The 23,648-nt window shown below is 45.8% G+C and overlaps 2 protein-coding genes across 5 annotated transcripts in view; one reads left to right on the top strand and one right to left on the bottom strand.

The window, feature by feature from the left end:
- SZT2 (SZT2 subunit of KICSTOR complex) overlaps nucleotides 1-13,934 on the bottom strand; it is a 52,514-nt gene extending 38,580 nt beyond the window's left edge. For all 4 annotated transcript variants that reach the window (XM_054285565.1, XM_054285566.1, XM_054285567.1 and 1 more), the window contains exons 1-11: nucleotides 13,900-13,934; nucleotides 13,550-13,675; nucleotides 13,226-13,399; nucleotides 12,709-12,879; nucleotides 10,762-10,893; nucleotides 8,637-8,796; nucleotides 8,057-8,163; nucleotides 7,691-7,901; nucleotides 6,486-6,656; nucleotides 1,233-1,464; nucleotides 440-569 (exon numbers count right to left, since the gene is read on the bottom strand). In XM_054285565.1, the coding sequence (XP_054141540.1) occupies nucleotides 440-569; nucleotides 1,233-1,464; nucleotides 6,486-6,656; nucleotides 7,691-7,901; nucleotides 8,057-8,163; nucleotides 8,637-8,796; nucleotides 10,762-10,893; nucleotides 12,709-12,879; nucleotides 13,226-13,399; nucleotides 13,550-13,675; nucleotides 13,900-13,929 (1,644 nt within the window). In that variant the 5' untranslated portion in view covers nucleotides 13,930-13,934. The remainder of the gene's footprint in view (nucleotides 1-439; nucleotides 570-1,232; nucleotides 1,465-6,485; nucleotides 6,657-7,690; nucleotides 7,902-8,056; nucleotides 8,164-8,636; nucleotides 8,797-10,761; nucleotides 10,894-12,708; nucleotides 12,880-13,225; nucleotides 13,400-13,549; nucleotides 13,676-13,899) is intronic.
- A 46-nt stretch (nucleotides 13,935-13,980) lies between these two features.
- MED8 (mediator complex subunit 8) lies at nucleotides 13,981-23,550 on the top strand. The gene is made up of 7 exons (XM_054285754.1): nucleotides 13,981-14,026; nucleotides 16,639-16,757; nucleotides 17,752-17,896; nucleotides 18,210-18,350; nucleotides 18,762-18,843; nucleotides 19,825-20,073; nucleotides 23,081-23,550. The coding sequence occupies exons 1-7, from the start codon at nucleotides 14,021-14,023 to the stop codon at nucleotides 23,143-23,145; spliced, it is 807 nt and encodes a 268-aa protein (XP_054141729.1). The 5' UTR covers nucleotides 13,981-14,020; the 3' UTR covers nucleotides 23,146-23,550.
- The last annotated feature ends 98 nt before the right edge of the window (nucleotides 23,551-23,648 follow it).

Here is a 23,648-nt window from a genome sequence, read left to right as displayed (position 1 = left end):
TCAGAGCAATGAGCCTATTAAACAACTATTCAGCACACAGTGCATCTTCACCTGACAGTCCTGAGCTACATCTCCAGGGCACTGGCTGCACAGCCAGCAGCAACTCCATGCCTATGGGGTATCCACTGAAAAGGCACAGCAAAAGCAAGAGTGTCAGCCTTCCTATCAGTCTCACACACCACAGCACTGCAGGAGAAGGTTTCACAGCACACTTAGGAGACTTGATGTTCAGCTTAGAGGTGTAGCTGCAACAATTAAGACATAGGGTGATGTCTCAGAGGGGGAAATGTACAGCATGGGATGTTCATTGCACCACACCTGAACTCTCTGACAGAGCAGGATAAGATGAAGATAAGACAAGAAAGAGATGAAGCCTGAGTACAAGAATAGGCAGGGGAGACAACCTGTCCCACGTTAAACTGAGAGAGAGGGAACATACCGGAGTGGTGGAGCCTGGGGGGATGTAGAAGAGGGGCACCCCATTCTTGGTGCTCTCAGGAATGGTAAAGTGTTCTGGGACTGTGTCAAAAGACTGCAGATGTACCAACATCTGATCTGTTTGGTTGATGCTGGAAAAGAAGAGGCAGTTAGCCACAAAAACCCATGCTCTCCCCCTTGCTGCCCCAGTCAGCACAGGGCTTGCACACACAGCACTCTCTGTGTCCTGGAAGCCCATCTACACCAACAGAGCTTTACAGGGAATGCTGTGATTCCATGTGTTAGAGGGGCTCCTGTGTAGAAGCCTCATCCACGTAGAGGATGATCAGAGCTGGAAATGAAGTGCTAGAAGAGCAATCTGCTGGATATCTGGGAGTAACAGTCACCCTGGGCAGGAAACAGTTGTGACCCACAAGCACTTCAGCCCCAGAGACTTGTGTGATTGTTTACTGCTCCCAGTGTGACCATGCAGCACAGCTGTAAGGCTGTGCTATAAGAACACATGATCTCCATGGGATGGCAGTCAGAGGCAAGGTTTGCATCCCAGGATCCAGATCCAGGAGCAGCAATACCATTACCCTGAAGCATTCTTACAAACTAGATCACAGACCAATTGAAATCTTTTCCTTGGCTAGACAGCAAGCTTGTAATCAGTCATGAGTCATTCCCCTTCCTCAGAGCACGTTCCTTTTGAACCGTGGGCTGGGATGGCCACCTGCAAAACCCTCATCGTGGCATGCCAAGGAAGGAATTACTTGGTGGCACTGGAAACTGCTGGGCATGGTGCAGCTGACCTCTGCAGGGTGTTCCAGAAGCGCCGGATGACTGTGGTGCGGTACAGGCTGGTGATGGGCTTCCTCATGGTGCAGCTGATGTCGTGTAAAATGTCATAGCTTCCCTCCATGGTCACTTCCACCCAAGTGCTGCGTTTTGATGGGTCCAGGGGCCAGGGTGTCACAGCTAAGTACTCAATCCTCATGTTATGCTTCCAAAGCAGCACTAGTTTCACCTCCAGCTGAGACCCACCTGCATGGGAGCAGAAGAGAAAGTTCAGGTTCTTGTTCTGTACACATCTGAGCATTATCTCTGACCAGGGATTTATGAGTACCATGAGATTGTTTGATTGCTGAGGGAAACAAAGCAATCTAACAACTGTTTGCTTTAGCTGGTCACTCTCTCTCCTCTCCAACTGAGGGAGGCTTTGCTTGCACTGAAGCACTTGGCAATCAGTTTGCAATGCACTACCTACACCAGAGAAGGTAACTGAAACTCAGAGGAGGTGCTGACATTTGCAATGGGCTCTCTTCTTCACAGCCTCATCTTTGTTTCCAAGAAAACTGGTTTTTTGCACAGATGAGCAGGGCCATTCAACTGTAAAGTTTTGTCATCCACACTGCAGAGTTAATCCATCCCATCGCAGAAACACAGGTATCTGATGGACACAGATCACAAACAACCTGGAAGATGAGGCCTAATTCTTGAATTAATCTCTATTCATCCTGCACAGACTGTATTTCATGCAATCTAGAATTTCAATCTTCAAAGCTTCTCAACATGTTTACCTTCTCTTCCTGAAGTTAAGATGTTAAGAATGAATATTCACCTATCCTTCTTCTAACCTTTTCCTTTAAATGAGCCTGTCAAACAAGATTAACAGAAACACCTGACAGCAGGCCTTGCTGAGCCAAAAGAGCAGAGAACTATCCCACTCCTGCTGACTGTGCATATGTATTTGTACTGAAACATCCCAGGGAAACACATGACCACGCTGTGATTTCAACTGCTCCATCATCTATTCTATGTCCAGCCTGCTCTACAGTTTGCCAGACTTGCAGGGTTTGTGTGATAAGTGTTTGGATGTGCTAGAAACCTTCTGAACAGATCATCAGCCTGGATGCTCTGTTTCCTGCAGAGTTGCATTTGCTGCTGTCATAGACACATCATGCCATCTCCTTCATGGGCTGATTGAGCTCCACTTTAAAGCTATCTTTTTGCTCTCATGGTCCCTGCAGGGAGGCACCTTCCAAGGACTCTTCCCCCATCAACGTTTAGAAGAAACCTTCCAGAGTACATGCCAAATTCATGCTTGGTTGTTCTTTTGATTAGATTATTTTTATTCTGAGAAACTTCATTTCCATAACATTGACAAGGAGTGTGCAGTACTGAGAAATCCATTCCCAGTTTCAGCTGTTACTGTGACAGAACATTCATTCCCCTTAACACACCCAGACCTTCCTGCACCTTAAGAATTCACCTTTCTTGAACAAGGATGATCAAAAGTGTGTAGTGTATTTTACCTGTACTTGATCTGGGGGATTAGTAGGATTTTATTTAAAGTCAGTAATACTTTCTAAAATGGATGGTTTGTGTTACCACAAATGCACTTGCCAGGACTGCACCATCTGTTGTTTCCTATGAAGATGTCTTGTTTATCAGAGAGGCTAAACAAGAATTTATGGATTCATCTCTTTTTATTTCATACTGTCACCTCATTCTTATTGCTTTAGAGCTCATCCACTGCTTTCTGCACAATATTTTGGTTCTCCTAATAAAGCCTTTCTACTTCATCAACAGCAAACATGATAAATAAATTCCCACATTTTTGCTTAGATCATAAATGAAAATATTTCCTACTTCCACTTCTGTTTCCATTAGTCATCCTGGCTTCACTCCTGTGATCCCACACAAGCAGAACTAAAAACACAGGCAAAATATTTACTTAGTTTGAAGTTACATCTAGATTAATCTTTAGGGTTTTTTTTTTACTGCAAAGCAATATCTTTCTGGTTCCTGAGTTAATAGCAAATAAAATTTTTTCTACTTTGATTTCCTTCACAACATCCAGCTCTGATTTTTTCAGAAAGCTCACTCTGTCTTCCTGATTCCTGTCACTAGAGAACAGCCATTCTCACTGCTCAGCTAGTACCCAGCCAGTTTTGGTGCTGGACTGATTCACAGAGGAAGATTATATTTTGAAGACTGTCCTCCAGGCTGTCCTCAACACAAAATGGTCAGTGAGAATTTTTTTTTGTTATAGAGGGAGATCCCCCAACAATGTCCCAGCAAGTAAAAGAACTGGGCTCCATTACACACCATAACCCCAAAGCTTCTTTCTCCTCCATACCTTCCAATCCTTTCCCCTTCACATGCACTTCTGCATTCCTAAATAACCAAGTTGCCTCCTAAACACCTAAATATTTAAAAATCAAACAGTGAGGGTAACCAGAGTACTTATAAATATCACAAACAACCTCTCCAGGCAACTCTGAGCACAAAGCTAGCTTTTTATTCTATTTTGTTTTTGGTAAAGTGAAGGAGAAAACTGACAGTGTCAAAGTCCACAGCTACACTTTTTTCCTCTTGCTTCACAGCCAGCTGGCTCCTTAACAGCCCTTAATTGGCAAGTTTTGGCAATCCAGGTTAATTAACTGTTCTTTGTTATACACTTCTCTGTAGAATGGCTCAGAGAACCCTGATTAGCCAAACACGCTTTTCCTTAGCAAAGGCAGTGCTGAATGTCTAAATGTCTTGAATAATTTCTCAACTCTACTTTAACCTGTTAGTTCAGCAAATTTTTCACCAACTCCCCAGAGCATTTAGCCTTTCCCAAGTATTAAGTAACATTATCTGCTACTAGTCTGAAGGCTGCATAGAAATACACTCCATGTTTTTGAAACCTCTGACATTTCATTTTTAAATTTTTTGTAAAAAAATACACAGAAATTATTTCTGTCTTCAAAGGAAGAAAAAAGTAAAGGAGAATGGAGGTTATTATCATGTGTGTTTATCTTGCTCTTACTCCTCCCTGTACACCTGCCCCTAGTTATTCACCAGAGAAGGTCACTCTGATCCAGCTGCTCTTCTGCTCTTGTAAAAGTGGGAGACCAATCCATTTAGCATTCCAAGGAGTAAAAGCCAGCAGGCAAATATCTGGAGGAAAATGCAGGGAGTATAATAACATGTGGTGATATTTCTAATCCATTCCTCCAGAGTGTAGGAATTCACTGCTTTACAATATCCTGACCCAGAGGTTGTAGCTATACCTTTGTACAAAAAGATACAACATGAACTTGTCTGACTGCTTTTTGAATGATTCATACCTGGTGAATGCTCTTCCAGCATTTCTATATAGGACTACACAGCCATCAAAAGCATTTCAGCATTGCTGCCAGATTAAAGAGAAAGGCTTTTTATCCAGCCCTGTTCAAGCTGTAAGTGAACTTGTGCACAGAAGAATAAAAGACACTGAGGACAGGAATGGACTTGTCACACTGTTTCACAGACACTTCTAGCCAAGGAGAATGCAATGGATCTCATCTGCCTGGATTTAAGGGAAGTAATCTCATGCCTCACCTACATTAGTGAAAACAACTCGCAGACATTACCAGAACAGCTGTCTCACCTGGAAAATTTAGCAGAAAATTCCTGAAACAAGAATTACTTTTAGCAGAAAATTCCTGAAACAAGAAACTAGAGAGATTAATGTAAGACCAAATTTAGGAATTATCCCACCTAATATGATTGTTAGCAATCTTCCCCCCCAAAAAGGTGGTTTAGATCCATTCAGTTTGTAAGATGCATCAAGGCAAATAAACTGAAATTGCCAGGCATCACAGAGGAACAGGTATGTGAACTGAGCAAGATAAACTTAGGAATAATATCATGTGAAGGACAGCACATTTAGGGACTACTAAACAAACAAAACCCAAAAAACATCTCCAAGGACTCATCAGCTGAAAGAAAAGGTGTGTGAAAGACTCAGGGATTTCTGCAATACAGTCATGGAGAAAGCCCACGTGATTCCTCATCTATCAGATTTGGCATTTTACTTCAGAAGCAGGGAAATATTAATACTGCTGAACAAGGCATTGATTCAACCACACTTACTACACTCATCAACTGTTTTGAGAAATATGAGATCAAACTGAAAAGAAAACAACTTAAGGGAAAAAATATAAGAGCTATTAACCTGAATAAACAATACAGCCTGCCCTTACAAGAGAAAGGTGAAATATTGGCTTGCTTAATATTAACCTGCCAAAAGGTTACAAGGAGAAAGATGTTGTTAAATATGTTCGTGCAAGTCAGAGAAGGAGGATAAAGTTAATTAAAGATGATAGTCACACAGGTCTAGCTTGGCCTTGGGGAGTTTAGAACGGAAGCTAAAGAGCAATGAAGCTCTGGGACAGCCTTCCAACCAGAGAGGGGCAGAGGGGATTTATATGTTTTTTAGGCAGACCACGGTAAATTCACAGAAAACATCACATGGCAAGTTTAGAGTGGTTTTGGAGTTAGATCACAGACTGATTGTCTGATATAAAACACATTCTAGAGTACTAATAAGCTTGCTTTTGGATTTTTTCATCTCCCCTTAAGTTAAAGTACTATCACTAGTCACAACTGGAGATAGAAATTTAGGTAGGATTTACTGGCACTCCTAAGGATAATCAAACCCCTCAAGGTCCCCAGTCAGCAGCTAGTTCTCACACTCCAGGTGCCATGTCTAATGAATCAGGTAAGAGAGCAGGAACACTGGAAGGTATTATGGTCTTCTAGAATTGGTTATGGTCCTGACTAATCTGACATTTTCACCTAACAATATCCTTGTTTTGCCCAATTTCTTCTTTTGGAAGACTGCAGTTTGGAGGCATTAAGTCTGTTGTACCAAAGGGCTCAACTTCATGTTAGTATTTTGGAGTGCTTCTAGCAGAGAATAGAAAGGGATGAAAAAAGGAGAACTAGAGATGAAATCTGAAAAAAACTCTGCAAACCCCAGTTCTGTCACTAGTTTCTCTGCAGTTGTGGGGAATCATTTCCAAGATACAGAGCGTCACTGGCTGTCCCTGCCCAGAGGGTGAGCCTGGCAAGTACATAACTGCACAACAGTGGGCAGCCCTGCATCAGGCAATTATTCATGAAAACAGAGTTTGGGGAAAATGGCTCCTTCCTCCACAACACCAGCGCTGCTGAGATGGCAGACCCAGTGCTTTCCTCTCAGCAGCTGAGAGCAGAGTCCCAGCTGTGTCCAGCCCCAAGGCAGCAGTCACCTTTGGTGATGTTGACCTCCCGGATGCTGTAGCCCTCGCGCAGCCGGACCGAAACGATGCTGACGAGGTCAGCGTGCACCTCCTTCTCTGTGTGCTTCTTCCTCCGCATGGCCAGAGCAGGGTTGCTGCTTGCAGACACCAGGTGCTCATTGAACAGCCTGTGCTGGGACACTGCAATGGCAGAGATGGGTTTGTGAGGGAGCAGCTCCCCTGAGCCCCATCCTGTAGGAACAGGTCTCCCCAAGAGCTTCGTATAAGCTGCCAGGAACACTTGCTCGCCTGAGGAACAGTACATCCTTCAGGCACCACCTACACCCACTCCTGATTCTGCAATACTGCAAACAGCTTCATTAGTGTGGCCAAGAGGCCTGGGAAAGGGACAGGGTGCGGTGTCAGGCACTGCTTCTTCTCGGACAGCGTTTGTGATAAGGCACGCACTGGAATTCCACATTCAGCCTAGACAGGCAGAAACTGCACATCTGTTTCAACAGTCACACAGCAAGCTTTGGGGCTTCACTGATTTCCCTGGAAAATCCTGAGCTCCCAGGTGCTTTTTAAAAGGTATCAGGATGTGGAGCTTAAGCCACTAACAGCTGATCTTTTTAAGATTCAACATTTTCAAGTCCCAAGCCAACACTCTTCAAACTTGCCAGTTAATGTGGCTTCTGCTGCCAAGTTACAGAAAGAGCAGATGGCACCAGCATATCACTGGGACATGAAAGGGTGTTTCCATGTCTTACTGGTAACTAAACTAATCTCTCTTGGCACATTCTCAGTCACTAACAGTCACAAAATAAGAACAGCCAGGAGAGGCACTTGGGACAGTTCTTAGGGGTCTAGTTTTTCAATCCAAACTGCCATCTGCAAGCCCTGTTAGGACAAGCTCTCCAGAACATCCCCTCCTGAGAGCTAGCCAGTGTGCAACAGAAGGGTAAGGAAGAGCTTCCAACCCCCTCCACATCCCAACACAGTGGGCCTAACTGCAGATTGCTGAGCTAGGGGAATGGTGGAAAATAAGATATTTGTTTTCCCTGGTTCACCCAATTCCTGGAACCCAGAGGGGAGGCTGTGTGACCCATTGTGCCCACAGCCTACAGAAGGCATGACAAGGGAGAGTATCAGCATAACCAAGCCTGGAGAGTCACCCCAAAGAGAGGCGCTCTAAGACATCCATCTACTGGAACAAGAACATGCACATTCCTCACCACAGTAATATTCTGGGTTCAGGGACTCCCCAGTACGCAGAAAGGAGTACAGCAGAAATGCCTTGTGATACACATTCAGATCCAGGCTCAGGGGATCCAGCTCGGGGCACGTGGAGAGGTAAGCACCAAAAGTGGCCATGGCAATGAATTTCATCAGTTCCACATTGGGAACGTGGCCAAAGCTGCAATCATAGGAGTAGACACCGCCCACCTATGGGATGGATAAAGGAGACACCTGAGAGAGAACAGCAGTGCTGAGAACAAAGCAGACAGCTGGTCAAGGACCCACATTTCCCCTCTGGAGGTGAATGCCACCACCACCTCTGTCCCTGTGGTACCCACACTGGTAGGTAGCAGCAGACATACTTGCACAAAGGAGCAGGCCACAGTGCCACTGCGCAGCTGGTTCAGTAAGGTCTCACACACAGCCACGTCGGGGACACTGGTCACACCATCCGTAATTATTATAATACCTGGAAACAAGGCAGCACCTTAGTGCCATCCTCCATCTCAAACAGCTATCATTGTCCCAGGAAATACACCAGACAAAGTTTAGGCAGGGAAAAAGTAGAAGGAAAATCCTGAGGTGATTTAGAGCCTCCAAAGCATTATGGAGCTGGCAAACATCCTGATTAGGTATAGCACAGCACACAGAAAGGGCACAGCTCTTCACAGCCCAGGTTGCCCTGAGCAACAGTCACACCTGTACTGCCTCACAAACTCCCCAACACTGACACACAGCACTTGGCACAGTGTGGTCCTCCCCATTCCCACCACCACAATTTGCCCCCAGAATGCAGAGTAAACGCCTCAGTTGAAATTTCATCCCTAACAGAAAGGCCCATGTACACACCAGCCCATATAAAATCAACCTCAGCCTACAGCAGGAGGAACAGAACCCTTCACAAACAACCAGGCCAACCTTAACCCCGAGGACGCAGCCAACCTGCGCTGGAGTTGGAGGGCAGCAGCTGCAGGGCCAGGATCCCTTGCCGGACCATGCTGACCAGGCCAACGTCAGCAGTGACCACAGACACACTGGGCTTCCTCCCAGATGACTCCTGCACATCACCAGGGCTCTCTTGGCTCAGGGGGGATAAATCCACCTGGAAAAGTTAAAAAAAAACCAAAACACAAGGCCCCATGGGGCAGATTTCAGCTCAACTCTGGTTCTCACTCTTCCAAACACCTTCAGTCTGGCAGTCCCATGGTACTCTGGAGCACTGCAGCAGACTCCATCTGTAGCTTTAATTCCAGGTGCTTTTAAAAATCCTGGTCACTTGGGCCCCTTAGAGCAGCTGGGCAAGGCTGCTTGAAGGTGGAGGGACAGCAGACTCAGAGCTTTATACAAAGCTGATTTCTAATAGAAGGGGAAATTGGGGTCACTAAAACTCCTCTGTGGAGCAAAGCAGTTCCCAGTTAAAGAGATGTGAATACCTCCTTCTCCCCCTGCCATTTAGAAGCTGCAGCTATTCAGCATCTACTCAATCTACTATATTCAGCTCAGAAACACTGGAAGGCAGAGGCAGCTGTGTCTCAGTTGTGAAGCTCTGCAGCAGAGGGGGCAAGGAGCCTTCTAAAGACAAAGTCTAGTGTCTATGCATTTAACTCAAATGGCTCTCATTATGCAGTGTGGATATAAACAAATGCAGGTAAGCTTCTGCACCTTCTATGAAAAATATCCCCTAGGCAAAGCCTGAAATTTGTATAATTACACCAGTGAGAAACCTACTGTATTCATAGTCCCTTAATCCCCACAAGGCTCTGGCAGTCCAACCCTGTAATAAAACATGGCTTTGTTTTTACTGCTAATGCACAGAATGGCTGAGACCCCCACCCCTCTACAAAGCTACAGATGATTGGAGCTGGGAAAATAAAACTAGAACTAAACTTTTGCTATGTACAAATGGGAGCAGCTTGTGCCTGTGAGAAAAAAATATTGACTGTCCCTCACTCTAATTTGCCAGATGCCTTAAACTCAGATACTTGTTAACAATGATACAGCAAGTGCAACTTCAAAAGTGAAAAAAGTTTCAGTCCCTGCCCTTCCCCTGGGGCCTCCCACCTCCACCCCAGAGCCTGTGGCAGGACTCACCAGTCCCTCTGGCCTGCAAGAGCGTCTCTCTCCCCCATTTGCATGGAAGAAGTTACAGGGTAGTTTACCATGAGAGAAATATTGCATCAAGCAGGAATGCATACAAAGCACTGCAAAAACACCATCTGGACTCACCAGCTGAGTTATTTACTTCCGGCAATCTACTTTCTGTTTCAGGGCCAGCAGTTTTAGCATTGAAACATACAAATTGCAGCTAGAATATGAGATTCCAAGCACTTCAGATATGCAACTGCAATACATCACCAACAGCCTCTTGGTCATCTGATTTTGGGCCTTTTTTCTTTTCCTTTTTGCCTGAACTCTAATAACTAATGCTGACTAAGGACCAAATAACCTCAGCCAGCCCAGCAATGACTTTGACTGCAACAAGATCAAAAGCAGCATGGCCAGCAGGTCAAGGGAGGTGATCTTTAAATGTCCCTTCCAACCCACACCATACTAGGACTCTATCATTAATTTGCTGATACATATATCCATGGCTACTAAGCAACATCTGTCACAGATTTCAAGGAGAACTTGAAAAAACTGGCTGTTTATTCAGCTTCATGGCCAGTTTTCATGGTAACAAAGAAATATTTTCATTCAAGAAATGTAACAGGGCGTATTTGCTGCTATTTATAGATTAATTACATGGACATAATCACCTCTCCTGCCACATTTTTCAGAGAGAAAGCACATCCTACCATTTCTCCCATGACCTACAGTTAGGCTGTCTTACAGCACATGAACTTTGGGGAAGGTAACCACCCTCACCAGTCCTTCTAAACACTTAATGGTTCTGCTTCCTCAGTGTTCATGTCTCATTGCTGGATCCCACAACATTATCTCACCAAGTCCTTAGCTGTTCCTTCTGCACACCTATGCTGCTTTTCCTCTTGCCACCCCACCCCAGAGGGGTTTCAGAGTGCACATCTCCAGGAAGCCAAGAGAGCCCAGCTACCCCCGCCCTCCTTACCTGTGGTTTGGGCTCATACTGTTGCTGAAGCATCTCTGCCACTTTGTTTTCAAAGGCACAGAGCTGTGTGTAAACTTGGTGCAGAAAGGCCTCACGCTTCGTCTCATCCAGCTGACAGCCCTGGAACAGTACCTGGCCCAAGGACACACATGTCAGGCATCAAGTTAAGGTTTTATAGGTACACAGGAACACAGTTCTGCACAGTGAAGGTCAAACACATCCCTGACAAAGCACAGGTACAGCACAGGCCACTTCTCTCTGTTCCTGCTCAAAAGCACCTGCCTGTGAGCAGTGGTACCCCATGGCAATTGCTGTGCATGCCACAGCAGATGCCTATGTGACACTTTGGGGAGTCTCCTTCTTGGGCAAGAAACTTCTGCTTCATCTGACTTTCTCCGGGATAAGCAGTTATTAGAAGAAGGTGATGTGGGATCACTGTTAAAAACCATTAACTGCAGTCTGATGCTTCTAAAGAAAAGCCTGTTTATTCTAATCTACCTTACCTATAGACTGATCAAATTATCTTCCAAGGGCAACAGCAAATTAAAATAAAGAAAAGAAACAATTAGAGTGGACATTACAAGAAGCTGAGTGATGTGACAGAGTAAGCCTGCCAGCACAGAAACTCCCCAGGGTGACAGGCATGACACCTGTGTTTACAGATGTCACCCTGGTACAGGCAATCCCTGTCCACAACCAGACACAAAGATACAACATGCAGACAGAGACTTCAGCAGATTGGTGGGGTGCTGCATGTTACCCACATCCCTCAGCCTCATATGGGCAAGGCCTCACAGTGACACAGGAGAAATAAATTATCACCACAGAGAGTCTTTCCTGGATGAGCAATACATACACACATACACCTTTTCCTCCATAAAAGAAACAGAATTATCCAGTTGTTCCCAGGAATCACAGTTCATGGCCTCATATACAAAGCAGGAATTTAGAGAGGTTCAAAGAAGAAAAATGTAGGAACTTCAGGGTGCTCAGTATAGTGTAAATAGGGGAGATACTGAGGCACAGCGTGATGGTCTGCAGGACTGCTGGATAAGATGAAACATCAATAGCAAATGGAAAAATTCCTGCAGCACTCACTCCAGTAGCACCTCAGAATAGACCAAAGTGATGGCCACACTCCTCAGGTACAACACAAACCCTGGCAGAAGGCTTAGGCAGGGAGGGCTGGGGAAGGGGAGGCAGGGAACAAGCACAGACTAACAGGCTCCTCCTGTTACCACACACTTCCCCTGGTGTGGTAGCAAAGGGATGAATTCACCACCATAAACACATAAGTTACGTGAAAATACTGAAAGGTGGAAGAGATCAAGGATGGACTTCAAAAACAACACTGGCCCCATAATCCAGACTCAAATTTATTAAACAGACCTGACATGACACAAGTAAAATCTCACTGATAAATCTCAATATTGGGGCTGGCTGCTCCCTTCAGCAAGAAGAAGCATATTCAGACCAGTGCAAAAAAAATAAGGTTTGTAGGAAGAGGCAATTATCTTTGAATTAACCACTGCTACAGAGCTGGAATAGGGAGACAAGGTTTTGGTCATACAAGCTCTTCTTGAATGCTTCAAGCTAATTAAAACAGGCAAAAAGAATTAACCAACAGAAATTAAAAACAAAAACAACCCCCAAACAACAAAACAAGAACAACAACAATAAGCACACATTCAACATGAGGTAAATATTTCCTGTGGCCCAACTCTAAGATCATGCCTGAGGGCAGCAATCTCCAGAGAAACCTCTGCTTCTTGCCCAGGAAGGAGAAGTTGCTCACACACACACTGCATCATGCCAGGCCATGTGTTCTAGTGAGACAACCTGCAGCAGAGCCCAGCTGCCACCTGCCCCATTTCCCTTGTGCTCACAGAACACCTGCACAGCACAGCGAGCTGCTGACGCCGTGCCAAGGCAGAGCCTGAACTTTACCTGGTGGGACTGCAGGCCAATGATGGAGGAATACACCTGGATGGTGACAAAGATTTCTGGCTGGTAGATAATGTCTGAACCAGGGATACGAAAGGGTCTCAACAATCCCACCAAGCATCGGGAAAGGGCATGAAACACTTCATCAAAAATTATCTCCCCCGTTGAGTCATCCTACAGAAACAGAGAAAGGGAATGGCTTTTTCATCTCCTAGGACCTTCAGTCTCACTGGTGGTCGTCCCACAGAGCAGAGTCAACCACAAACATCCTTCTGCAATGGCAGCTGGATTAAAGTGACAACTCCTGTAAACAGCAGTCACACATTATGCATCCAATGAAGAAACAGGATTTGCCATTAAGTTCCCAGCCAAGGGCACAGCATGGCTCCCTCCCAGGAAAAGCAAGACTTCTGCAAAAGTTCAGGCTGACACTGAGAGCAATAAACCTTTTCTCAGCAAATAGAAATGGGTTTCTGTTCTAATGTAGAACACCCCAGGCAGAGGCAGTTTCTGCTCTTACCACAATCCCCGTGGAAGGGCTCAGATCAAGCTCAATCACAAATCGGTACTGGCGGGCCAGGAAGGTGACCCGCGTAGAGGGGACGAGGAGGTAGGGCCTGGGCTGGACCGGCTCGTCTGGCTGCCACCCATTAGGCAGGATACTGAGAACATCAAGCTCATTTTCTGAATTTACCTGCCAGAACAAGCAAACGGAACATGACAGAACATCGAGCCACACCAAAGGAAGACTCAGAGAAAGGAAAGTGCCCTGCAGGGTGCAGGTGCTGCCGGGCGGTGCAGCACCAGCGGCGGTGACACCGAGCGGCCCTGAGCACCAACTCACCAGCTCGGGCTCGGGCACGGCCCGGATCACCTGGTGCAGGCGGCTGAGCACCCAGGCGAGCCGCACGTTGCGGGAGATGCGATAGTCCTTCTTCATCAGGAGGAACACGTGCCCGGCCTCCTCCACCTGCGGCGGGAGCACAGCGGCCCAGGTCAGCCCCGGAGCAGCCCCGGACAGCGCCCGCGCCGCCGCTCACCCCGGGCTGCTTCGGCCCCACCGCTCCCCATGGCGGCCGTGTCCCCTGCGCGCTCGGCTCGGCTCGGCTCGGCTCGGCTCGGCTCGGCTCGGCTCGGCTCGGCTCGGCTCGGCTCGGCTCGGCTCCCCCAGCCCCGCTCCCGGCCCGCACCCACCTCCCCGTCGGGCCGCTCGGCCGCCGCCATGTCCGCGCGGCCCCGCCCCGGAAGTGCGACTCTCCCGGGACAACGGGGCGGGACCGCCGCCGCCATCGCCGCCGCCGCCGCTACCGCCGCCATGCAGGTGAGGGCCGGGGGAGCCGGGCCGAGCCGAGCCGAGCCGAGCCGGGGCTGCCGGGAGCGCGTCCCCGAGCAGCCGGTGCGGTGCTCTGCTGTGCACGGCCCCTTGCTGCTGCCCGGCCGTGGGGTGAGCGTGTGTGCGGCTGAGTGCCCCCGTTCCGCTTGAATGAAACGTTGTTAATGGGAAAAGAACCGAATTATGAAGTGCTGTGAATTTGTGGCATCCGCGTTGTCCAGAGAAAAGAGCATTGAGGGCAGGTTGACAGGACAAGGTCCACCTCCTTTGGTTTGTTTGAAAGCGCAGCTGGCTGGCCTCAGACAGATGTTCTGGTTGTCCCGCTGGAAAAGGAAGTGAAAACAGCTTGTCCCGCTATTCCTCGTTTATAGGGCTTGTTACATTGTCTCTCCTTGTTTCAGCCACTTAGTCATACCAGGCTTTTTACTGCTTTTTCACTGTTTGGTTTTTTTTAAGTTTTGTTTTGGTTTGTTTTTTTTTTTCTTTTGGAACTACGACTATTCATCATCCTCGTTACCTTTATCAGTACATATTCCTACTCTGTTCCTTTGCAGTGGGGGGAACAAGAGTGAGTGACATGTAGTATTCGAGATGTAAAGGAGGGATGTATTTATGTGGTGACATAATGATGCTTAGTTTCTGTTGCTTTTCTAATAACTTCTGTGGTTGCTTTTACTTCTTTGACTGCCTTTCCAGGACTGGCCAGATGTTTTCATGGGTTACCCTCAGATAATCCTGAGATCTTATAGAGTTAAAACGTTATCAGCTCAGATAATGTAGTTGTATACAGAAAGTCATGGGGTTTTTTCCCCCTTTGTTTTGCCAGCCAGGATTTTTTTTTCTCCTTTGTTTCTCTTTCTGCATTGTTTTACCTTTACCTACTCTGTATTTCACCTTTACCTCTCAGTTGCTCCATATCAGGAGGTCCTTCAGAGCCCTTACCATAAGCCCTACCTTTACTACCTCGGGCCAATGTAACATTGCTAACAAACGCCTCAAAGTGTCCTCTTGGGGAGGCACAGCGTTCCTTGGAATCGCCGGTCAGTCTCACTGTGTGCTTCTTGCACATCTTGTGTGTGCCTCCAGCTCCCGATGGCTTTGGGAGGAGCCTGGGGAGGGAGGCTTGGAGTGCCCTGCTGCGTGAGAGTGCTCCTTGTGCAATGGGGTTTCATTCATCCTCCTGAGGCCTTCTTGGATCAGCACGGGCAGGGGGCCAGGGCAATGGCCGTGGGTGCCCAGCCTGGCACCTCTGCAGTAAAACGCTGGCTGCCAGCCCGGCCTGTAATGTAGGCAGTAGTTAACCTCCTTGCACAAACACTGGGCACACAAACTGTTGCAGGCACATTTCTTAATTGGACAGGAACTGACTAGTCCCGTCGCGAGATGAAGGAGAGTGCTTTTATCTCTAGGTGGAACAGCCAGCAGCAATCTGTTCATGAGTCCACGCCATGGACTGGGGATCACATTTTAATAAGGTTTATTCAGCTGTTTGTTTTAAGGTGGTTAAAGTGAAATGGAGTCCCATCAGTGATTACCGACTTGTCAGAGTACAAATAAAATAGAATAATGTTGTGTTCTCATGAACATGGAAGGTGCCTGATAATCTCTCTATGAAGCTTACCCTGGGCCAGTGTGTTTGAACAGAGCAACAACAAACCCAATAGCAAGCATGCCAACGATGTGAGTCACTCTATCTGCTTCTCCAATCGGTATTCCCTTTCTATTATTTGATTGCTTTGTCCCACCCTCCTCTTGGATTGTTGTACAGTTCTCAACTTACACGAGCAGTTCCTTAGGGCTGGGACTTTAATTATATTTTGCACAACACTGTCGCATGAGTAAGTTAGAGTAGAAATGAGTTTGGAGGGATTTTGGAAGAGTCAAGGACGTGCCTTGATGTCTTCAGCAGCACATCCCCAGTCTTGACACTTTGTCTGTCACCAATCCTCCCTCACCCGGAAGGGGATGTCAGTGGGGAAGATTTCTTAAGCAATATAATCCCAGCAAAAGGCAGGAGGTGAGGGGTGTGTGTGGGTACAGTGCCAGTCTGTGTCACGGCAGGGCAGCGCCAGGAGGAGCTGCCAGTTTCCTTGCCAGCTGCAGGTGTCACATGGGCAGAAAGAAAGTAAAGAACGGCACAGACTGGAGTCTTCAGTAGTCCACGGTCCTGGTACTCATTTTGCAAAGACTGTTTTGGATGAAGACGTCACAGCACCCACAGCTGCTTCAGAAAAGGCTGAGGGAATGCCTACTTTGATCTGGGTTAGCTTAAGTGGCTTACAAAGGTATCGTGAGCTAGTTTTGGTGACTTGGCCTGATGTGGTGAAAAGCAGGTGTAAATGATTGTGTTTTCAGACACTCATCCAGATCTTTAGCAGGACAGCTGGCCAAGCATTTGTCTCAGGCCCAAGTCTCTTGCCTAAGTAGCCTGACCCAAGGGAAAGGGTCACACTGATGTGTGAAATAATGGGATTTTTATCTCCAATGCCTCTGCTTTCTCTGAAAAGGAGGCTGCCTGTAGGACAGATTGGATCATGGATGCATGGGTGTGGATTCACAACTTCTTTGTTCTCTTCCCTGTCTGTCTTGCCTTTCTTTAGAGAGAGGAGAAGCAGCTGGAGCTGACCCTGGAGGCACTCATCAGTCAGGTGGCCGACCTTAAGAACTCCTTGGTCAGTTTTATCTACAAGCTGGAAAACGAGTATGATCGACTCACATGGTAAGGTGTCTCACTGTTGATCACTGCCAGAGCTCTTCAGACTTGGCTCAAAGGATTAATTAAAAAACATTAGCTTCTTGTCCATAGGTTTAAATTTTCTTTTTACATTTGTGCTGGAGGAACCATTACAGATCTTCCACAAGAAAACCAGTTGAAGTCCATTGGCTTCATGCCATAGAGTAATTAGAGTCACACTAACACCTTTTAATCCAGACATTTGATGGGAACTAGAGACCCACATACACTATAAAATGAGGAATGGTTCTTTCTGCATTTCTTGACCTTTTCTGGCTTTTTGTGGCTCTGATGTAAACTGAGCTTTTGTGTTTTGCTGATTCTGCTTTGCTGCAGTTTGAGAGCCTTGCAAGATGATGTTCTCTTCCTGGAGAATATGGAACATAAAGATGTTATAGATGCAGCTTAATAAACTATATGGTAATCTTAGTGTCTGCCACTGCAGCAAAGCTTCCCAGACAAGTTAGCGTTTATAGTTCATGTTGCAGAAGGCAGGAGAGCTGATGAATCCAGCGCAGAGACTAAGCTGGAGAGAACCTCCTTGAAAAGATAATCAGTTGTTTAGCTTCATTGTTTCTTAGTCTGGATAACCAAGCTACAAATGTCTTCTGCCCTGGCTGTACTGCTTCAGAATGAAATTGTTTCTTAGACCTTGCTCCAGAGTTTCACTGGGAGAGGTGGTGAAAGGAAAGAAGTGCTTCTCTGTGTGTTACTGAAATCCCACACAACTGCCACTTTCAGTGGTACTGCTTGTAATGTCCCTGAGATATTTGCTCCATTTGAGCCTTTTCCAGTTAGGACTGGGGTTTGTCCACACCTGCATGTTCAGCCCTGGTTTTACTGCTTACTATCTGGAGCAGACTGATTTGAGGACTAGTAGTGTTTTTTCCTTGCTCCTCAGCCATTTGAGTGAAGAAGAGAGAAAAGCCCTATGTGACATCCCCTTTCCATGTTCTATCTTCTTTATTTGCTTTTCCAGGCCTTCAGTTCTGGACAGCTTTGCATTGCTCTCAGGACAGCTGAACACCTTGAATAAAGTGCTAAAGCACGAGAAGACGCCGCTGCTGCGGAACCAGGTGATCATCCCGCTGGTGCTGTCTCCAGACCGCGATGAGGAGATCATGGTAAGCATGTCCCCTGAGTATCAGAAAGGGCAAGAAGTACTTCTGCCTGAGAGCTGCTTTGCTGTGGGGTTTTCACCTACAAACACTTGCACTGGATATACTTTACAGGAAGTGTTGCTGTTAATAATTACGTTGTTGTTACTAAACAAGCACAGTGCAAATTCCTAGACAAGTTGTTGAAACTTCCTAAGGCTCCCCAGATCAAGGTTTTCCCTGTAGCCTTGTCCAGCACTATGGCCTGTGCCCTGGTCTGGAGCTGCCTGCTGCTGGGCTGGAGGGAGAGGCTCTGAGTGAGGTTTGTGCCCCATTGCAGAGGCAGACAGAGGGACGTGTGCCGGTGTTCAGCCATGAAGTGGTGCCCGACCACCTTCGAACTAAGCCTGACCCTGAGGTGGAGGAGCAGGAGAAGCAGCTGATCACAGATGCAGCTCGAATCAGCCCTGATGCAGCACAGGTAGGTAAACAGAAGGGTTTGATACTTCTGCCTCTTACCCCTAGGGCATGAGATGCCTTTTAACTGCTTCCTCCACCCTTCCATTTGACAGTTTTCTTTTTCTCGTCTGTGTCCTTTCCTGTCTGAGATTTCTCCAGCTGACCATAGCTGAGGTTTGATTTCCTCCACAGTTTCACAAGGGTATTCAGCTCTCTGTCTGTTCACAGGAGGTGCCCTCCATCCAGTCAGAGGTGAAGGCTATCCCATCTCCATAGTGCCCTCCTGCATTAGCACTGGGCACTCTAAGATCAGCTACAAAACACTTATATTTGGTTACATGGATCCAGGGAAGGGAAAGCTTGTTCATTTATCTTGCTGATTTGTACTGAGTTGGAGGTATCCTGGCAGTTTCTGACAGTTTTCATTTTGCAGAAACAGATCCAAAGTCTGAATAAAATGTGCTCAAATTTGCTGGAGAAAATCAGTAAGGAGGAGCGTGAATCTGAAAGTGGAGGTATGTCACTGAGGTGGAAGTGGGATATGGAGTCTAAGCAGCAAATTTGAGAGATTAGAGGGGAAAAATAAGTATATTGGAGAGACTGAAGTATGGCAAACACAGTTGAGCAGCACAAATGAAAACATTCCAGAAGATGCAAGATTGGCTGTCCTGGAGCCCCCTAATTTGAGAAGGGAGCCTGTGGGTTCAGTGTGTTTTCCTTGTGTGACCTGTGCATAGCAGGAAGGTCACTCCAGCCCTTTGACACATCCACCTTTAAGGAGGTGATAAGTATCTACCAAGAAAATTTCCCAATCAACTTTAATTAATAAAAATAGCTGTGAAAATGCAACAGCAGTGAATGAGAAACCCTTTAGCTATGTTCTGAAGGAGTCCCCATGTTGGCAGGCTCATGTGATCCTGTCTAGATAATAGGTGCTTCGGGCTCATGGTTTTCTGGTTGTGGTGTTCACTATTCCTGGGAGTGCCACACACTATTCATAAAGACAATGGCATTGTTTTTACTCTCATCTTTGACGCAGGACCTGAGCACAGATTCTGTCCACTATCTGGGAATAACAGTGTAACTGGACACATGTGTGGCAAAAAGACTTGCAGACACCACCTTGCTTATGAGCTTCCAAAAGGGGGTGTTGCTATTGTTTGTCTGAATCACAGTGTTACCTGCCATAGGATTCAGCTTGCAATAGCCTTTAGTGGCAGCTCCTTATGGGCATGGAGGAGTTAGGTCACTCTATCCTCCTTCCACGAGCAGATTATGCCCTGCTGTCAGTGAAACAGCTCTTGGATCACCAGTGTCCATTGATTTTGCAGCTTCTTTGACCTTGCTGAGACTCCTGTAGGACAGCCTGCAAGAAAACTGATCTCTATTGCACGCACTAAAGGAGCCGAAAAGTAAATTCAGGACTAGCTATGCTACTTCTTAGACCTGATTGCCGAGTCTAAAAATAACTTCCAAACTACCTTCATTTTTCACAGGTTTACGACAGAACAAGCAGACCTTCAACCCTGCAGACACCAATGCCCTGGTAGCAGCTGTGGCCTTTGGGAAGGGGCTGTCAAACCGCAGACCCCCGGGCTCTGGGGCATCTGTCCAGTCAGGCCAGCCAGGAGCTGGGGCCATCATTGCAGGTGCTTCAGGCATGCAGCAGGTCCCAATGACAGGTGCTCCAGCTCAGCAGCAGCCAATGCTGGCAGGAGTGCAGATGGCACCAGCAGGACAGCCAGGTAAAGTTCCATATCTGAGATCAGTTGAAACCAAGGGACCAGGAAAGACAAATGCAGATGTGGAGATTCCTCCCCAGTCACCTTTTAGATGTGACTAAGTGTGAGGTTCCTTTTGGGCCTTAATGATATGAGTCAGGTTATAATTGAGGAGTAATACCTGTTTAAAATTGGCTCAGAGGGTAAGGTGGATCCCAGCCAACCAGCTTCAGCTTCTTAACTCCCACTGCAATACTGTTTTAATAATAGACTTAGTGAACATAGGAATCAATGTGGAGAGAGATCACAGTGTAGTTTTCAGGGATACTGGGGGTTTTCCTGTGAAATTTAAGTTGTGGGTAGGTAATAAAATGGAAAAGTTTGATGATAATGAGTTATTTAAGGTAAGAAAAGAAAGTTTTCTGTAAAAAGGTAGAAGGATTTCCTATACAAAGTGACTTTGCTTAACAGCAGTAGATGACATTTGCATTGAATATAAAGTGAAATACATAGGCATAGAAATTTGACTACACATCCAGGACCTGGACTCTTACCTAGTTACTTGTGTTTGTGAAATACATCTATGATAGAAGAGTTCTGTAAAGACAATAATTGGGTGTTCAGTTGGGGCAGAAATGCAAGCCAAATGCTAGTAATTTCTAGAAAAGGAACAGAGAAACAGGATATCTTTAGGCTATTCTGTAAATCCATTTGGTAGCCACATCTGCAATATTATGGGCAGTCCTGATATCTCCTGTGCTAGTGGGCATAGCTTTGGGCTAGGGAGAAGAAACTGGAAGCATATAAAATCCCAAATTATATACAGCAGGCAAATGAGGAATGATTTGCCTCATTTGCAGGAGGCCTCATTTGCCTCCCATGATACAGAAAGATTGGTGAAACTGCACCAATCAAAATGTGGGCTTGTAGATTTAGAATGAAAGGGAGATACTTTTCTGAATACTAAATAATTACAGTGTAGAGCACATTGCCTAGTGTGTGATAGGCAGATAATGTTTATATGAGATGGGAAAAGAAGTAAGTAAATAGACTTCTGGAAGAGAAATTAGTCGACATCTAATCCTGAGGATACCAACTCTGATTCCTTGGCCCTGAGGCACAATATGTTAGAAGCAGAATAGGTATTCTGCAGGGATGTCACTGCAGGCTTGCCCTATTCTGGTATTCCTACTTAAAAATCCTCTGCTGTCAGGAATGGGGTTGGCCTGGGGGACCTGCAGGCTAACCCTGTATTGTCAGAATGTTTATGTTAATTGCAGTTTAGGATATCCCATATCCTAATTGATGTTTTCTTGCCTGTATATAATGATTGTTGTTCAGATGTGTACTTGAGCAACAGTATTGATCCTGAGTTAAATATGTATTTATGTAAGAGTTAGAAAGTAATTTCCCCTGTAATTTGGTAACAAAGAAGACCTCCTGTGATTCCTCCTGAATACCCAGAGATACTGTATCCGGGCTGGGGAGGCAGTCACTTCTGTAGGGCTAGCAGATAGTGCACTGATAACCAGAGCACTTGTCCAGCCTGTGTGATGGGGAAAGTACCTCTTGATAAGGGCACTATTCTGCTTTTGATAGTGTCCATAGCTGAGCCTGAAAGAATACAAGAACAAAGTATATCTTTACCACAGTTGCCTATTAGGGATTTTAAGCGAGAATTTGGTTTGATACCATTGGGTCCAGGAGCCATTAATTTTTGCAGTTCCCGTTTGAATTGCAGTTTTGACTTCTACAACGCCCATGGCAGTATGTCCCACAGTTTTATCACATTTTGCTTAAAATCTTTTTGATGTTTGAATATTTTGCTTGATAATTTTATTGCATTTTTCTTTTTTTACCCATGTTGTGAGAAATGGTGAATAACCATTCCTCAGTTACCTCCTCCATACTAGTTTTCATGTTTTGGAAATCTGTCATGTCTCCTTCCTTTATCTATTTTTAGGTGGTTTTCCCTTTGCTAAGTCCTATTCTCCTTAATATGACTTTGTGTGAAAATTATAACTTGGATCTTCCTTTTCACTCTTACATGCACTTTTTATGGTTGTTCTCAAGACTGGGAAGACCACAGCCACTCACAGTGTCTCAGATGTGGGTGAACCATACAGTTTGGTTCACTGTTGCTTTTGGAGTGATATCTAACAGTATTTGTCTCTGATTTTTAGTATCTATCAGTTACTGTTAGATCTCTATTAGGTACCTGTCCATTCATTGCTGGGAGTGACCCACTATGAATATGTTTGAGAAAGTTTAATTATCTTTATTGGTTTAGGCTTTTGCTTATCAAATCTTTTCTCATCCTGCTGCACTATAACTTTAACTTTCAGAAGTTACCCTTTTTTTTCTGGTTCAATTTGAAGACACTGAAGGAGTGTTTTTTTAATATCTCTCTGTGCTGCTCTTTAATCACTATTTATTTTTCAGATCATCTCAGTTTTGTCTAACACTCTACTTACTTAGTGTAAGCTGCTAGTAAGATGTCTTTGAAGACACTCCCATGTGAGATTGCTATCAGCAGAGAGTAATAATGCCCAAGAGGTGGATGTGGTTACAAGAAATTACGAAATCTGAGAGAGGCTTAGCAATTTATATATACTCCCTGACTATAAATAATGCTGCAGGGAAGGGGCTACTGAGACTCTGAAATGGAAGTGGACACAGTCTGGGGTCTTCTGTGTGTGCTGCTGCCAGCAGCTTCTGTGAGACTAAGTCCAACACTCTTGCAGGACCCTCCTGACAAAGGGAAAGGCTTGCTGAGGATGAAAAAATAGTAGAATTGAAGGGGATAGCAGGGGGACACAGGAATTGTCAAGGAGATTTGTCAGTAGAGAAAGATGCCAATTTGTGGAAGAGATTGATCGTGTAGGTCAGAAGCTGAAAGGTTCTGTAGCAAATGAGCCTGGAGTAGAACTGGAAAAGCCCAGACAGGGTAGTTGTGAGTCTTGTGTGCTCCTGAGCAAATGTCCTCTCATATTACTGATTTTGTACTGCTTTTTCTCTTTTCTCTCTGCAGGAAAAATGCCGAGTGGCATAAAAACAAATATAAAATCTGCCTCAATGCATCCATATCAGAGATGAGCTGAGATGAACCAGACCCGGGGAACAGCAACATTTGTTACTGCTGCAGGCACCCCACCTGGATTCCTTCTAGGACTTCCAAGTCCCCTTCACATATCCACACACCATATTTGGGAAGACAGGATTTATAAGGCCCTTCCCTGGATTTTATTTAGTGCTGGGTGGCTTGTGTGGAGCTGCTGCTGGCCATGTCTCCTGGACACAAGTACTTCTCTGTTCAGCCAGAGCAGAGGACTTTGCTTCTGGTATGGATGCCATCTTCTCCAGGTCTGTTCTGGAGGATCACTACCCTTTCCTGACAGAGAACTTGAAGAGCTGCACAGAGCTCCTTGTTTCTGCTTGTTCACTTGGTATGTTCTTTCTTTACTCGGTCTTGTTTAATAAAGACCTTGTTATGCTCACTGTGAGACTCTGTGTCCATCTCTTTGCTCATAAGGGCTCTTATTTCCCTTTGGGTAAGGCTACAGAGCAGCACCAGTCTAAACCACACTGAAAATGTTGGA

Source organism: Melozone crissalis, unplaced genomic scaffold (genome assembly GCF_028551555.1).
Source record: "Melozone crissalis strain CALT ecotype California unplaced genomic scaffold, PUWL_Pcris_2 ptg000045l_1, whole genome shotgun sequence".
Classification (NCBI taxonomy): Eukaryota; Metazoa; Chordata; class Aves; order Passeriformes; family Passerellidae; genus Melozone; species Melozone crissalis.
The sequence above is the reverse complement of the archived record's forward strand: the minus strand, read 5'-3'. Positions and strand labels throughout refer to the sequence as shown.

Bases quoted from the DNA above. Each gene is read 5' to 3' on its own strand.
- MED8 (XM_054285754.1), top strand. The intron at 16,758-17,751 runs GTAAGGTGTCTC...TTGCTTTTCCAG, and splicing joins GAGTATGATCGACTCACATG to GCCTTCAGTTCTGGACAGCT. The intron at 18,844-19,824 runs GTATGTCACTGA...CATTTTTCACAG, and splicing joins GCGTGAATCTGAAAGTGGAG to GTTTACGACAGAACAAGCAG.